This window comes from Triticum urartu, chromosome 5A (assembly GCF_056163025.1).
Source record: "Triticum urartu cultivar PI428250 chromosome 5A, HENAU_Tu73, whole genome shotgun sequence".
Taxonomy (NCBI): Eukaryota; Viridiplantae; Streptophyta; class Magnoliopsida; order Poales; family Poaceae; genus Triticum; species Triticum urartu.
Genome location: NC_141877.1, coordinates 248173817 through 248189900, shown reverse-complemented (window position 1 = coordinate 248189900; position 16084 = coordinate 248173817). Strand labels below are relative to the sequence as shown.

General features: G+C 43.8%; 1 protein-coding gene across 5 annotated transcripts in view; it reads right to left on the bottom strand.

Annotated features, from left to right (window-relative positions):
* Window positions 1-15354, bottom strand: part of SGF29A (SGF29 tudor-like domain-containing protein) — a 45123-nt gene extending 29769 nt beyond the window's left edge. For 2 of the 5 annotated variants that reach the window (XR_015604392.1, XR_007283369.2), the window contains exons 1-5: window positions 14994-15353; window positions 6683-6776; window positions 4513-4589; window positions 4312-4424; window positions 900-982 (exon numbers count right to left, since the gene is read on the bottom strand). Coding sequence is in view for 3 of the 5 variants with exons in the window: in XM_087525843.1 (XP_087381969.1) it covers window positions 900-982; window positions 4312-4424; window positions 4513-4589; window positions 6683-6776; window positions 14994-15153 (527 nt within the window). In the remaining 2 variants the exon portion in view is untranslated. Of the gene's footprint in view, window positions 1-899; window positions 983-4311; window positions 4425-4512; window positions 4590-6682; window positions 6777-14993 lie in introns of all 5 variants that reach the window. The other 3 variants (XM_087525843.1, XM_087525844.1, XM_048673033.2) reach the window with 2 other exon arrangements.
* Window positions 15355-16084: the final 730 nt, after the last annotated feature.

Genomic DNA, 16084 nt, shown 5'->3' with positions numbered 1-16084 from the left:
ACACTGGTTTGCTGAAAAAGGGTTTCCCCCCGCTTTGTATACAAAGCAACCAACCGAACCATACAGGGATAGGTGCTGGGGCGGAAGCAGCACAGTCACACCCAAAAGAAAAGACAGAGAAAGAGCAAAAGAAACAAATGCCGACAACGGCGGATCAACAAGAACGAAGAAGCCTCGCGATCGTTGCCCCCACCGGGATCTTCCACCAAGACTCCGAAGCGCCGGCACCTATCAACACCTCCAAGAAGGATCGCGACGATGACGACGCTGCTGCCAAGGGTTTCCCCCGGTACACAACGAGGCGAGAGGAAGGGTAGCCCCCGACGCCCTCCCGGAAGGTCAGGTGGCACCCACAGGCGGCAGACACTGGTTTAGTTCTGAGAGGTGTGTCTGTTCCGATAACAATTCTGTTTTTGTACCTGAGTACACCTTGCTGTAAAGTGTAATTAAGAACAGTACGAGGAGTAGTAGTTAATTGCACTAGTAGGTCCTTTCACTTGAGATCATTTTTGTAACTGGTCACAACTTCAGAAACCAAGCAGGTTTAGCAGAGCAGGCTATCGAAGTGTGTATTTTACATTGTATTCTGGACAATGCATCAACTACTCTGTTTGTTCCCCTGTTTGTATTCAATTGTGGAATCGTGCCCCAGTAATTTAAAACCTTCGACTTGTTATTTATTGGTGTTTTGTCTACCTCGGTATTTAAAAAAATAAAAAGGTTCACGGCATCAGGACTCCTCTTCAAGTAACAGTAACTAATAAGACAGCCCCAACAACAATTAACTAGTATTGCCTAACACTCACTCAATTCAACATAAGCTATTTTCTGCATAGCAGCTATTATATCACAAAAAATAATTTGCAGAATAGACAGAAGGAAATAAAACATATACATACTCTTTTGTTTCCTTATCGAAATGTATGACCTTCACCACAAACCACTCGTCTTTTTCATCATCCGATTTTACCCTAGCTGCAACCTGAAATGACAGAGCACAAATGTCCAACATTAAATAACTACACAAATATGTGAAGGACTAACGTGAACAATAAATGAAGAGCTAAGTTCTCAAACTCAAGCATAATCGTCCACTACAATTACAAGCACTGAAAAACTAGGCGCGCGCTTAAGATTAATGCCTAGCGCTTAACATCCGCCTAATTGTGCTTAAGCTCCGCTCCGCTTTGGTCAGAAAAGGGCAAGGCGGAGGCAAAACACTCACTCAGCACCTAGCTCTTAAAAAACCTTGAGTAGAAGTACTCATTAAAAGATTTTTCTAGGGAGTTGTATTAACATGTGCGAGAAAAAACAGAGTATGGTTAAATAATTCATATAGATGTTGTCAGTACAACGGTTTGATGACTAACTGATGTAATATCACCAACTATACCAAATCTTCCATGGACCTTGGTATGAGAGTGCAGCTTCTAACTATTTTATTCAATAACTCCCGTTTGAAGTACTTCTTTGCAATCTCTAATGATCAACCTGCTATATGAATGTGTATGTAGAAGTATGTGCTATACTATGGTGAATTAAATAACTTAGTATTTTACGACACAACAATGTCACAAATTTACAACCTAAACGTACCAACAAGAGCGAACAGTAATGCTCCGTTTGTCACTTCATGTTCTTTCTTAAGCATGCTAATAAACTTTGATTTACCACACCATGAAGCTACCGTTGCTGAGTAATGTATGTCCATTTTTACAGAAAAATTGAAACCATTGTTTGTTTGAATAACTGGATCTAATACACTAGTATTTCATTTGCTAAAGTCCATATTCTGCACTGCTAGAAACCTGGTTGCATAATGGACAGTATTGCATGAAGCCATTGTACCAAGCAATTCGCGTCGAACAGAAACCCACCACAGCCGTTTCACCGTATTGCTTTTCTACAAACAGGTTATGTTTTTATAATACAGAGGGCTTAAGGAATACAATTGCTAGAATATGATCCAAGTTCAAGAATTGTGCAGTTCAATAACTCCAGTCCAGCAAAATACAATCAAGTATAAGTAGGAAAGTAATCTCAGTACAAGCCTGGGCCACATAAGCCATTATTTCGAATAAGAAAAACTATCTGGGAATCGCAGACCTATGGCTATTTTCCAGTTGAAATAGTCTTCTTTATCAATCCAAATTTTCGTCAATCAAATGTGTTTTTATTGTCTTCCTGGACAGTAAGAAATATATTTACATTTAAGTCTATCGATGACCCAGAACAAGAGGTGCAACACAAAATCCTAGCAAGGATGAGTGGTCAGCACTTTTTAACTCATACACATGCATAGTGTCTGCTGAATCCATCACTTATTACTGAACAAGCGAGCCATGATATTACTAGAAGCAAAATTAAATTTGGTGCACTTTATTTAGACTAAAGACACTGAAAACATATGCACCTTAATTATTTGATAATACGATCATATGTGGGTGAAAATCTGTTAGACAAGCACATAAGTAAGCATACATAGTTTTAAACAAAACAATCAAAGTTAACAAGGTATCATGGTATTATAGATTAATGCTATAACTTGCACGTTTGTCCTTCATGTCTATCTAGAGGTCTACAATTATAACAGCAATGATTAAATCAACAGAAACTGAGAAATAAATAAAGGAAGTCCATTATCCAGAAGACCAGAATTAGAACTGATTGTGTTTCTTTGTATCATACCTATTATGTCCGTGTAGGTAAACAAGAAAATACAAAGGCACATATGCTTTGGATGCCGTGTTTGTAGGCAACCCATTTAAGCCGATTTTGACGTAAACTCTATTTGCACAACGTAACCAATCCATGGATTACTAAAATCAGTTTTGCATGTACGCATAATTCTGCGTTTTTGGAGAATTGACAAATAGTCATTTTTTTTTTGCAAAAACTGGCTTCCTGGCTGAGGTGACGACGACGCCATTGTCCAGCAGCCTGGCTTTGGCGGCAAGGACGCCATGCAGCAGTCGCGGGCGCAGATGGAGGCCATGAGGCGGGATTCACATCGGCCATGGTCGGCTAGGGTGGCTTCAGAACTGCGGTCATCAAGGTGCACCCCAGCACCGAGCGTCTCTGCCCAGGTGGTGAACGACGACGTCAAGGCTTCCAACGTGTTGCTCGACGCGGCCATGGGCGCCAAGGCTCTAAGACTTCGGCTCCACGCATGCTGGGTTCTCAGCGGTCGTCCACCTGCCACATGTTGTGCTGGGCTTCGGCGTGCTCACCAAGAAGAGGGACATCGACGCATACAGCCTCAGCGTGCTGCTCCTCAAGCTTCTCACCAGCACACAACCCTTCCACAACATCTGCCGTGGCGCCGATAATCAAGGCCGGCTCCTGTGACGGCGAGGTGATGTAGGCTCATCGACCAGACCTATGCCCTTTGGTGACCACACCATCAATGCTGCAGCTCGTGGAACAGGAGATCAAGTACGTGCATCAAAGCTTCTAAAAAGAAGATGATGTATAGAATAGGAGGCCGAATATGAGCTTCAAAGAACAGAAGGCTAAGTACGAGCTCGTGGAACAGGAGGCCGAGTATGAGCTCAGGAACAGGAGGCCAAGTACGAGCTCGGGAACAGGAGGCCGAGCACGACCTCGGGGAACAGGAGGCCGAGTAGGAGCTCGTGGACATTCGGTTGTGAGATGAAAATCCATTCAATACTAGTCTCACCCAAACTAGTACCATATTTGAAGTTTTTAAGCCCAAACAAAGCACTCTACAAACCAACAACTTAAACTGTTTTTTCCCTAAAAATCCTCTTAAAACTGATTTTGCTAAAACTTGTTCCAAATGCTAGTTATCCAAACAACCACCAAGATAGAATTAAATGTAACGTGTGCGCAAATATGATTAGTTGTCAATGCAGTTAAATTAGTTGTCGACTCGAAACTCCAAAAACAAAAAACGTGCATGACTTCATTCGGGGAAAGGAGGCCTTTACGAATTTTAAATAAATATTTTTACGTAATAGAAATTATAAATCTTTGGAAATCGGCAATGACAAATCCCCTAAAAGCACTCGTGAATATTAAAAAAGGCATAAATTATGCAAAAGATTGTAAGAACAAATCCAAATTCAACAACCGGACTGTCATGCTGGACATTTTGGATGTTGACACTGCTGAAAAATTGGCACCTTCAACAAGTGCAAGCAATCCCATGAAACTATATAAGAATATAGTAAGGTTCATATCCTCTCTAACATGGAAAGAAAAAAGCTTTGCCATCGAAGTACCATGTACCCACAAGTACATGAAATACAAAGACTAACTGATATTTCGAAATTCAGCTGGAAATGAAACCTGCTCTCCTTTAAGGTTTGCAGCTTGGTCAAGTTGGCTCCTCATAGATGCAGAGGAAAATCGTGTTGTATCTGTATCAGACTTCATCCTCTTCTTTTTCTGTTCACTGATTTCTGCGATGTAGAAAGCGTCTATGGTATTTTGTGTTTCACATTTAAAACCTCTGAACTTAACTTGCAAAGTCTTAATTCTAGTGCTTACCTATCTTTTTTCTTGGTGCAGCTGAAACTCCAGATTGCAACAAACCATCTAATAGTCCAACCAAAGCAGATGAAGCACTGCAGTATGAAGGATTATGAATTAATTGATCACTGCTGAATGATGCAGTTTTCAAATAATAAGGTATACACGTAGCAACGAGCAGGCATGGAAATGTGGAGAAAATGAAGATCCAACTTGTGATCCATGTCATACCCCTACACAATTCAAGCAAAGTAGTCATTGATTGCACTGGAAAGTTTAGTTTAGGACCCCCATAATGATGGAGAAGGACATGCACACCCTTTCCATCCACCCCATCCCTGCTCCGAATCGCCACTGTGTTAACCGAACAACCACAATAAACGCATAACATGGTATCATGAGCCCAGGTTTAGATACTTTTTTTTCGTTCGGTCTCCTCCCTCTTGATCGATTTCTTCAGATCGTTCTCCTCTTGATCAATCTCCTACCTGCACCTTCATATAATATATGTTTGTCCCCTTTGGACTGTGCAACTTTTTTTTGCGGGAAAAAAAAGAGCATGTTTCTTGCAGATGTTGCTGCTGCTCAAATTCTTAACTGCTCCCGGGAGCGGTCTTGACACCCCAAACCGTCATTCTTCATTTTCATAGCCCCCAACTCATATGTGGCACAGATCTTATTGACACTCATCATTCCGTAGCCACAAGTCCACGCATGGCCAACTCGCTCTGCCAGCCTAGATCATCCTTTTCCAACCCGCCCCCGAGGTAGCATCTCCCGCAAGATCGTCTACTTGCAGCAAAATTTGAGCGCCCGAGAGAACGATCCAGTACAGGGAGGAGAAGCACGAGGTAGACACGCATGGAGGAGAGAAAAAAATTGTCAGAGAAGGGGCAAGTGAGACTGAGACGCGAGAAGCGCATAGCGCAGCAAGAGGACGAGGGGACAAAGACAGTGGTGTGGAGGGGAAGCTAGGTGAAGGGAGCCGATTCAAAAATCGACTCAAAGAGCTTGGTTCAGGGGTACTCGGATTATGCTCACATTTTGCTCCAAGGTAAGACATTCAAGTGAAATGAAACGTTATGATGTCCTGAGTTGGCTCCATGGTAAAACATTCTGTTCCTAACTAGGATGGTATTAATTAAAACAAGAATATATTTGCCAAACATTCGAGTTATAGTCATTGTGTGCGACACGATGGACGCCATGGATTGCATTGTCATCCGTTACTTCATGAGGCACAGTCCACGTGACCATGGCGCAGCTGGGCCACTTGGGCGTCGCGCTTCATGTCCATCGCGAGGGCATCGACCCCTAGTCGCATTCTAATTGAAAATGCCTGAAGTTTGGGTGAAACTTTGTATAATTTGCCTCGACTTGATATCCACCAGTATTCAAAATAGAGCGACAATTTATATTGTGCCTAAGACTACATAGATGTTACAGAAACGCCTGGAGTTTGAGCGAAGCTTTATATATTCTGTCTCCATGAGCATTAAAATAGAGCGACAACTTATATTGTGCCCGAGACTACATAGATGTTACAAAAAGCTTCCATTTTCTAAATAATGTTATGGAAGCAACTTGATTGTATTGCAAGGCCCAAGGGGGGGAGGGGGAGGGGTATTACACAAGACTTGGGGGTATAAGGAAGGACAATTAGCCTAATAATGACTCCTAGACCAATACTAATACTTCCTAACAAATAAAAGGGGTTTGGCTATATTGTGCAGAACTTGATAAAACAAAAGAGTATTTAAGTCTACCAATTCAAATTCCGCATACCTAACACCCTGATTAAGCACTCTTCACCTCACACAGAAGGCATAAGTCAACTGAATTGCATATTTTAATATAGGTGGTTTCAACAACATTGCATAAGTCAACTGAACAGCATGTCCTCACAATATTGCAGACAAGTCACTCGCATTTTATAGTTGGGAAGTACTTCAATAGATAATCTAGTACTACAGTCATCCAAACTAACCCACATAAAACAGACTTCCCGAAGTTCAAACTTAAACAAGCGATGAAAATGGGCAATGCGGCACTTTGAAGTTAAGAAATGGATGCCTTCCAACTATTTATTTTTGGAACCTTAATTTAACATGGAGATCCTCAACTGACTAATTTTTAATTTTTTTTGCATGAAGAAAATACCTCGCTGACTAGAAGTTTCAAATGTTACCTGACTTCACTCTCAGAGAGTTCTCTTGCTTGTACATAAAAACCACGAAGCCTAGCCATCATGGCATCAACTGATTTATCCACCATCTCTGGGGCTAGAAAACAAAGTGAAACAATGTTAAGATTTCCATACTCACAGCTTCAATAGAAAGTAATGATAACAATATAAAAGAATTCGATCATCAGAATGGCGCAACTAGTGGTACACATATTGGCCATTTAATCAGCTGGCTCTCTATAACAACAAAAACAATAACAACTAAGCCTTTAGTCCCAGACAAGTTGGGGTAGACTAGAGCTGAAACCCATACAATCTCGAAACCAACTCGAGCACAGTGCTAAAAAAGTCCAACCAGATACGACAGACTCTTACAAGTGTTATCTGTCTGATGCAACAACATATACTTAATCATTGTTAGAGTTATATTAAAGCGTCGTAGAGCCTTTGTATTTTCCCCATTGTATAAGGGGCTTTCAGGATGTTTGCTGCACCTGTACGTGTATATATACTGGCCTGCGGCCCCATGGGAATACAAGTCAAATATTTCCTAACATGGTTTTAGAACCCCAAGTTTAGGGTTTTAAACTTTTAATTTTATTTTCTTCCCACCGGATGCCGCAACTCATCCCCCGCTTTTCAATCAAAGTTCTCGGTCTTGTTCTCCTCTCCTCTCTTGATCGAAGTTCTCGGTCTCTCGAAATCAATCTCTTGGCCGATCTGTCACTTTCCACCACCTTGACCCGATTTACTGCTGCTCCAATCTCACAATTCGCTTCATTCCGCCATGTACAAAGCCCCCTTAAGTTGTCGCTCCAGCTGCTCCCCCATGCTGCTTTGCCTCAAGTCCGTGTTGGACCACCTCAAAGCTGGCTTCCCCAGGATGGGCATTTCGCTGCCGCCAGCTTTCTGCTGACCAGCCGCTGCTCCTTGTATGTTGCTGCCCTTTGCTAGCCTTCTTGTCATTGCTCTTGCCCATCACCCGCTCGCTCGTGGCCACTGCCATCTCACAGGTCGCCGCAGCCGATTTGAAGGCTCGTTGCTCCCCGGCGGCCACCCCCACGGCTCCTAGTCAGCCTTTCCATAGCAGAGGAACTGGCTGGTGGCCAAGGAAATACGAGGGGAAGGCAAGGAGCACGCCCCAATCCCCCAACCCTAGGGGCCAAGTGCCCATTTTTTTTGGCTGTCTACCCCATGGGACTAAAGTTAATCATAAATATCCCGTTTAATTGGATTGAATAGGGCTTATTCATATCGAAATGCCTTGAGCAAGGATTAATCGCGCAGTTAAGTTATATATTGTCCTATATTTGTAACATCGATTCGTGTAACTTATCCAACCAACATTTTGGTGTTCTTGATTGTTCGCCTATAATATGGCAACCACGGTACTATAACCTATCAACTAGCAATGACGGCAAAAAACCTCAAATATAAAAAACAACATGAGATCTTGTAATACGGACCCTACAATTAAGACGGATCACTAAACGGATTAATGGTTTATGTAATAAATCATATTGACTTTTCAAAGTTGGCGACTAATGTTGATGATGTCAGCATGGGTGTAAGAAAAAGTATTGCCACAACTTCATGAGGCACTACGATCTCATCACCAAGCCCCTCCCTCACTTCGCTCCACAAGAACTTGGACATACCTTGCTCAATCTGCCTTCAATCAGCTCAAAACAGCGATGGCCAGTTCCCCATCCTCACCCTCTCGTACTTCCAGTAGCAGTTCATTGTGGAAACAAATGCACGACACTGGCGCTGGATTGGTCTTTATCCAAAAGCATCATCCGATTGCTTTCCTAGCAAGGTGTTGAGCCCAGCGCCAACACCCGTCAATTTACAAGGAGTTCCTCCTCGCCGTCAAGAAGTGGCGGCCCTATCTTCAGCAAGCTGAGTTCGTGATTCGCACTGACCACCACAGCCTCAGCTATTTGGAGGAACAAACTCTCCTTTCTGATCTTTAGGACATGGCCATGACGAGGCTCATGGGATTCCAGTTTAAAATTATTTACCGCAAGTGAAAGGAAAATCATGTTGCGGATGGTTTGTCCCACACTGGCCACCTTTTTATGTCTGCAAGCCATTTCTGAATGTTGCCCTTTGTGGCTTCAAGAGGTACTGAATTCCTATGCTATTGACCCAGCCACCCACCTTGCAATTGTCTGAAGACCATGGTTTCAAACCGCGCAAGATCTATCAACACAACCAGCTATGGATTGGGGAGAATTCGGCACTCCAAATCAAATGGATCCACTCTTTTCGTTCCAATGTGGTTGGAGATCACTCAAGCATGGTTGCCCCTATCAGCATCTGAAGAATGTTTTTAATTAGTCCAACATGAAATGACAAGTGGAAATCCACGTTCAACAATGTGCAATATGCCAACACGCCAGGCACAACAACTCAAAAGTCGGTTGGCCTTCTTTAGCCGCTGCCCATAGCCAAAGTTGTGTGGCAAGACATCAGCATGGACTTCGTCGAGGGGCTCCATTGTCTGAAGGCTACAACATCATTCTCGCCAAGGTCGATTGCTATTCAAAGTACGCTCATTTTGTATCGCTCTGCCATCCACCCACTGCTACCAAAGTTTCGGTAGTGTTCTTAGACAATGTTGTCAATCTACATGGAATGAGCCAATCAATCGTTACCGGTCATGACAAGGTGTTCACCAGCTGTGTCTGGAAAGATCTCTATGACGCTCACATAGCTTCTCTACTCAACGGCACTCCACCCGCAAACAGATGGGCTGACCTAGGATGAACCAATGGCTCGATATGTCTCTCCGCTGCGTAGTGCGTGACTTAGCTAAAAAAATTGCGCACTTGGCTCCCCCCTATTGAGTTTTGGTACAATGCATCTTTTCCCACCGCTCTCAGTTGATTCCCTTTTGTGCCCTTTATGGCGGCAATTGTAAGTTTGGAGCTATGCACCCCCCCCCCCCCTCCTCGGCATCTAGTGTTGCATCTTTGGAAGGAACACTACAACAAAGAGCAGCGCACACACCCTCCTACGTCAACACTTGACTGAACGCAAAATCGCATGAAGTTGCAAGCTGATCGCAATCGCACAGACAAAGTGTATCATGCAGGCAACCAGGACTTCTTATATCCTCGCAACCTTCAAGAAGGAGAAGAATGCAAACAACATCAGCCTTGCAACCTTCAAGAAGGCAAAGATCACTTTGGCAAACTAAAGTTCACAATGCCTAAGTTCTTCGGAGGCATAGACCCCGAAGACGACATCTCTTGGGCCCTTAAGGTGGGCAAGATCTTCCAAGTCCACAACTTCAACGAGACAAAGAAGATTGCCATAGCCTCCCTCAAGTTCGACGAGTATGCACTCCTATGGTGGGAACAAGTTCAAGACCTTCGCCAAGAACAAAGAGAAACCCCCATTGACACTTGGAATGCAATGAAGCAAGTCATGAGAGCGAGATTCGTGCCCACACACTATACTCGCATCCTCTTCAAGAAGCTCCAAGTTCTCAAGCAAGGGACCAAGACCGTCGAAGAGTACTACAAGGAGATTGCAATGATCCAAGCTAATGTCAAGGAACCCAATGAGCAAACGATGGCGCGTTTCCTCAATGGACACCATCCCATCAAGAGAACTGCGGATTTTCAACCCTACAGCAACTTGCTCGAATTGGTTCACCAAGCAATGAAGGCAGAGCGATAAGTCCACGATGACATCAAGTACTCCAAGCACTTCAATGAACTTTACTGCCAATCATCAAGCTACCTAAAGTGTGGTGCCATACCCATGGGCTACACCCTCTAGTGGTGGTCCTTCAAGCTCCAAGGCACTGGCGACTACATTAAGCCATCTACCTCCAAGATCCTCCAAGCCTAAAGCTTCACCAAGTGCAAATGACTCAAGGGACTCAACCGACAACACAAGCAAGATTGAGTACTTCACATGCAAGGGCCACGGCCACAAGTCATTCAAGTGCCCCTCCAAACACACTATGGTGATCAATGAAGATGGAGAGTATAAATCTATGAGTGAAGGAGAAATGGAATCTTCGCAACACGTTGCTCGTCATTAGCATGTAAATCAAGAAGATGATCAAGTCCTTTGTGACAATGATGCGAGCCCCGCTCTTGTTGTCTCTTCATGATCTTGATTGTTCAACAACAAGATAATGCCGACCAACGATGCTACCTTTTTGACAAAAGAGTCGGAATCAATGGAAGATCGATCAAAATGATCATTGATGGTGGTAGTTGTTACAACTTGGCTAGTGAAAAACTTTGCTCCGAGTTGCACCTCAAGTACAAGTGCCATCCTCGACCCTACAAGTTCCAATGGCTTAGTGACATCGGCACTAGCACCGTCGAGCACATTGTTGAAGTACCATTCAAGATCGACGTCCATGACCGTTTGGCACCTTCTCTTGGGACTCCCGTGGCAATTTGACTGTGGCGTCATCCACAATGGACGCACCAATCACCATAGCTACAAGTGGAAGAAAAAGGAATATGTGGTCCGCCCCAAACCAATTCATCGCCGAAAAGACACAAGCATCGCCAAGACCTTTGGGTGATCATGGTGAGTCTAGTAAGAGATCAAACGGAGAGTGAGCGCCACAAGCCAAAAATGAGTGTGTCCATGATGAGTGCCAAGAAGGACATTGTCTTCGTAGCCACCAAATCTGATTTGAGGGAAGTGCGTGAGAACCCGTCCAAGCTTCACTTTGTGCTCTTCTACAAAGATGAAGTCATTTTGACTAATACCTCACAAGCTCTTCCCAGCTCCATGTCGCATGTTTTGGCGGAATTTGAGTTTCCCTCCAGGCACACCACCGGGACTTCCTCCACTATGCGGCATCAAGCACCGGATTGACTTAATACCAAGTCAACCCCAAAGAGACCAAGGAAATACAACGGCGTGTACAAGAGCTACTTGACAATGAGAAAGTTCACGGTAGCTTGAGCCCTTGTGGCATTCCCGTTATCATGCTGCCAAAGAAAGGTGGAACTTGGCGAAATGTGTGTTGATTGCCGTGCTACTAATAACACCATCGTTCGCTATAGACACCCCATACCTTGCTTAGATGATATACTAGATGAACTTAATGGTGCCACTATCTTCTCCAACGTTGATTTGAAAAGTGGTTACCGCCAAATACATATGCAAGTGGGAGATGAATGGAAAACTGCTTTCAAAACCAAATTTGGGCTTTATGAATAATTTGTTAAGTTGTTATGCCATTTGGATTGTCTAATGCACCCAATACTTTCATGCGCTTGATGAATCATGTTCTTAGGCAAATCATTGGCAAATTTGTGGTTGTGTACTTTAATGACATCTTGATATTATATTGATGATCACCCCAAGCATGTCAACCAAGTTCTTCAAGTGCTAAGAAATGGGAACTTTATGCTAATCTTGAAAATTGCACATTCTGCACTGAAAACTCATTTTCTTGGGCTTTGTTGTGTCTCCCCATGGTATTGAAGTAGATGAGTCCGAAACTGATGCAACTAAGACCCTGTTCGGAAAGCCTCCACTCCCCCGCCACGGAGCGGAGCGGACGGAGCGCCCTTCTGGCCACTCCGTAGATTATAGTTGCATGCCACTCCGCTCCGGAGCGGAGCTGCGGAGTGGGAGTGAGTCCGAACAGGCCTTAAAACTTGGCCACAGCCAACCAATTTGACTCAAGTGCGTAGTTTCCTTGGTTTGACTGGATTTTATTGTCACTTTGTTAAGGACTTCAGCATCATTGCTTCAGCATTACATGCTCTTTCCAAGAAGGGTGTGCCTTTTACATGGGGTCCTTCACAAGATAAAGCTTTTCTTGAACTTAAGAACCGCTTAACTCATGCCTCATTGCCTGTTTTGCCGAATTTCGTAAACACTTTTGAGATTGAGTGTGACACTAGGTACCGACATAGAGGGTGTGCTTATGCAAGAGCATCATCCTAGCTTACTTTTAGGGGGGGGGGGGGGGGGGGTTGGCACTCAATTGAATTACCCCATCTATGATAAAGAATTGCATATTTTGAGTCTTGCAAGTTTGGCATCAGTACTTGCACCTTAAGGAATTTGTTATCCATTCCAATCATGAACCACTTAAGAACCTTAAGAGCCAAGCCAAACTAAACCGTCAACATGCTAAATGGAGTGAATACATATAATATTTTCCTTATGTCATCATGTACAAGAAGGGTAAAGATGATGTTGTGGCGAATGCTCTTCCCCGCAAATACATGTTGCTTCAAAGCTTGAGCGTAATGTCATTGGATTTGATCACATCAAAGTTTTTGCTAAGCCTTTTGCTCACTGCCAAGATGGCACTTGGTGGGAGCATACTATATGTGATGCATATCTTATGCGTGCTAACAAACTCTGTTTTCCCGAAAGTTCTTTATGTTTACTACTTTTGCAAGAATCACATGGCGGTGGACTCATGGGACATTTTGGATGTGACAAGACCTATGCCACGCTCTCCAACAACTTCTTTTGACAAAGGATGTTTCGAGACGTTGGGCGCTTTGTCCATCGCTGCATCACATGTCGGAAATCTAAGTCAAAAGCTCTTTCCCATGGTCTTTATATAACTTTGCCTATTCCACATGCACCTTGGGAAGATGTTAGTATAGACTCTGTGCTTGGGTTACCTAGAACTAAACATGGAAAGGCCTATCTTTGTTATTAAAAGCTTAGATGAAGAAAGAGCTTCCAAGCGAGGCTTGTTGGCTCTGGTTGTTGGCGTGAATTATCTTGTTAAGCTCTGCAAAGATGGTGAGCGTGAAGAAAGGACACTGCCATCAAAGAAAGACGACTCTCAAATGGATTTGCTGGTCTATGATGATCAAGTAGAAGCACTAGGTGATCATTTTTCCAAAATGGCGCATTTCATTCCTTGCAATAAGAGCTATGATGCTTCAAATGTTGCAACTTTTCAAATGACCACATTTATTGCTTGTTTTGTGGTAGTTGATCATTTTTCAAAAATGGTGCATTTCATTCATTGGTTTGACCCTTATCAGGATACTACAAACAAGCTAGTTGCCAATTCAGTTACAAGTGGAATGGATTGGGAGGTTGAAGGGATAAGCAATTGACCAAGTAAACCAACAAGATGGACCTAGATGCCTTAGTAAGTGAGACAGTAAGGGGCAAACTGATTATTGAATTCCATATTAGAGACTAGCAGGGAAATTACACGAATATTTGCTGATTGTTTTCCGGTACAGAACAAGCAACTTTAAATACCTGATTTTCTGTTCTTTTCTTACATGAATACTTTTGTAAGGCCATGCCAAGAAAACTACTAATTTAGAACTCTTCTTTTCCGTCACATTTTTTTTTCACAGAACTACTGAATCACATCATACAAGGTTACTAATCATGGGCTATCATAGGGTAGTATAAACATCCTAATGCAATGTCAACTAGGCATATTGACGACATGGCATAGCAATAAATGAGGTAGGAGAAAATGAGATGAGCCTAATAAACCGGAAAAACCAAGAAAATGAGATGAGACTAATAAACCGGAAAGGAGGGAGTATACAAGATTTATTTAGCATTAAATGTTCTCATTTTATGTACTATCACCTCTTTCGTCATTAATTATAGTGCCACAACATCTTTTTGTGTGCTATGATACTACTCAATTAATACTTTTATCAGCAATTAATCAACTGTTAATCAGCATTTCATCAGCAATTAGTGCTTATATTACAGATTTTAGTATCTTACAAAATGCCAACACAGGATTGTTAACTATACTTTTATGTTTATGTTAATGAATAGTATAGAGTTAAGCTAGATAACTTAACGCATGGTGTTTTTAAATAACTCTTCGAATTTATCTTGCTCCCCCTTCCTGGAAACCACCACTTTGCCCACCTCTATGGCATCTAATGTTGCTCTTCGGGACGTGTTGAGAAGAATTGTCATGGAGTAACTTTTACTTCTGTTGACACATAGTTCACACCAACAAGAAAGCCCTCGCCAGGCAGTGGAGCATAACAAATCAATGAAGGCATAAATATATCAGTGAAGAAAGGGAAAAGGACAACGTATCTGAATATCTGATACACAAAGCCAAAAGAAAACATTTCCAACATCCCAGAGTGAAGACAAAAGCCCTTCGTGCACAAATCTGGCACCCACATGCACGACAAATAAAATGCAATCAAGCAGCTAAGCATGTCGAACATACCACCAAAATTCCCTAATGTAAGTAACTAATACGAAGGAGCTCAAAATCCGTATCGAATCGACCTAAATGACAACCAGACAAATGACAGCATGGAAAAGGGAGACGGGCCTCGAGCAAATTGCTTACAGGAGATGATCTTCTTGTGGATCTTATTGATCTCGGTGGCCACATCGTCCTGCTCCTTCCGCAGCTGGTCCAGCTCCTTGGCCTTGTCCAGAAGGCCAGCGACGTCCCCTCCGGCCAAAGCCGCGCCGCCTCCCCCTCCACCTCCGACCGACGACGACATATTCGGCTTGGATCCGATGGGAGAGCCCAGTCGACTTGGGGCCTGACGCTTGGGGTTCTCTTGTACGTGTGCAGGCGTGCAGCCGTGGAGTGCGGCAGGAGAGGAGAGGAGCGGAGAGGAGAACGGGGAAGTGGGGGTCGTTTCCAGCGAGAGGCAAGACAATTAATGCGGTCGCTTCATGATTGATGCCGGGTTTGACACCGTTGCCGCGAGAGGCAAGGCAATTAATGGTTGTCAGTTCCATTCCATTTTGGCGTGTTATAGAGCATCCACGGGACTTGTAATGCCCTCTTAGTTTAAGTTAGTTGGAGGCTTAAATAACCCAAAAGTATCCAAATAGGGAGGGTTAGAGTGGGTTAGTTCCATCTAACCCAACTATTTCAGTGGAGAGGTACTTATCTCTACTATTAAAGGGGGATCGAATGTCGTGATGGTTCGACCTCGTTCCATCCCCCGCCTCGTTCGATTTCATGGTCTCACCCCTCAATCAAGCGCAGTAAAAAAATCAATCCATCCCACACGCACGAGGACGAGGAAACCCGAAAAAAAATCGGTCCATCCGCATGCACGAGGACGAGGAAACCGGAAAACCAGCCCACGCTCTCATCTCCGCGACCCACGTCCTAGGCATGATCTCCCCCAGCCCTCTCATTCTCGATCCCATGTGTCTCAATAAAAAACTCGCTGCCGCCTCCGCCGCCTATGCTCACCGTCCCTCACCCACGTTGGTCGCATGGGATACCCCCATCACCATCGGCGCAAGGACTGGGAGGTCGTGGTGCTCTACAGCGGCGGCATGGTCGCGGCGTCGAGCATGCTAGATCCTTCCTCCGCTGAATCATGGATGCTGGGATCGCCGACGGTGATGGGAACGTCCAAGAAAGCGACGGCAGCAGCAGCCATGCCACGGGCGTTGTCGCCGGAGTGGAAC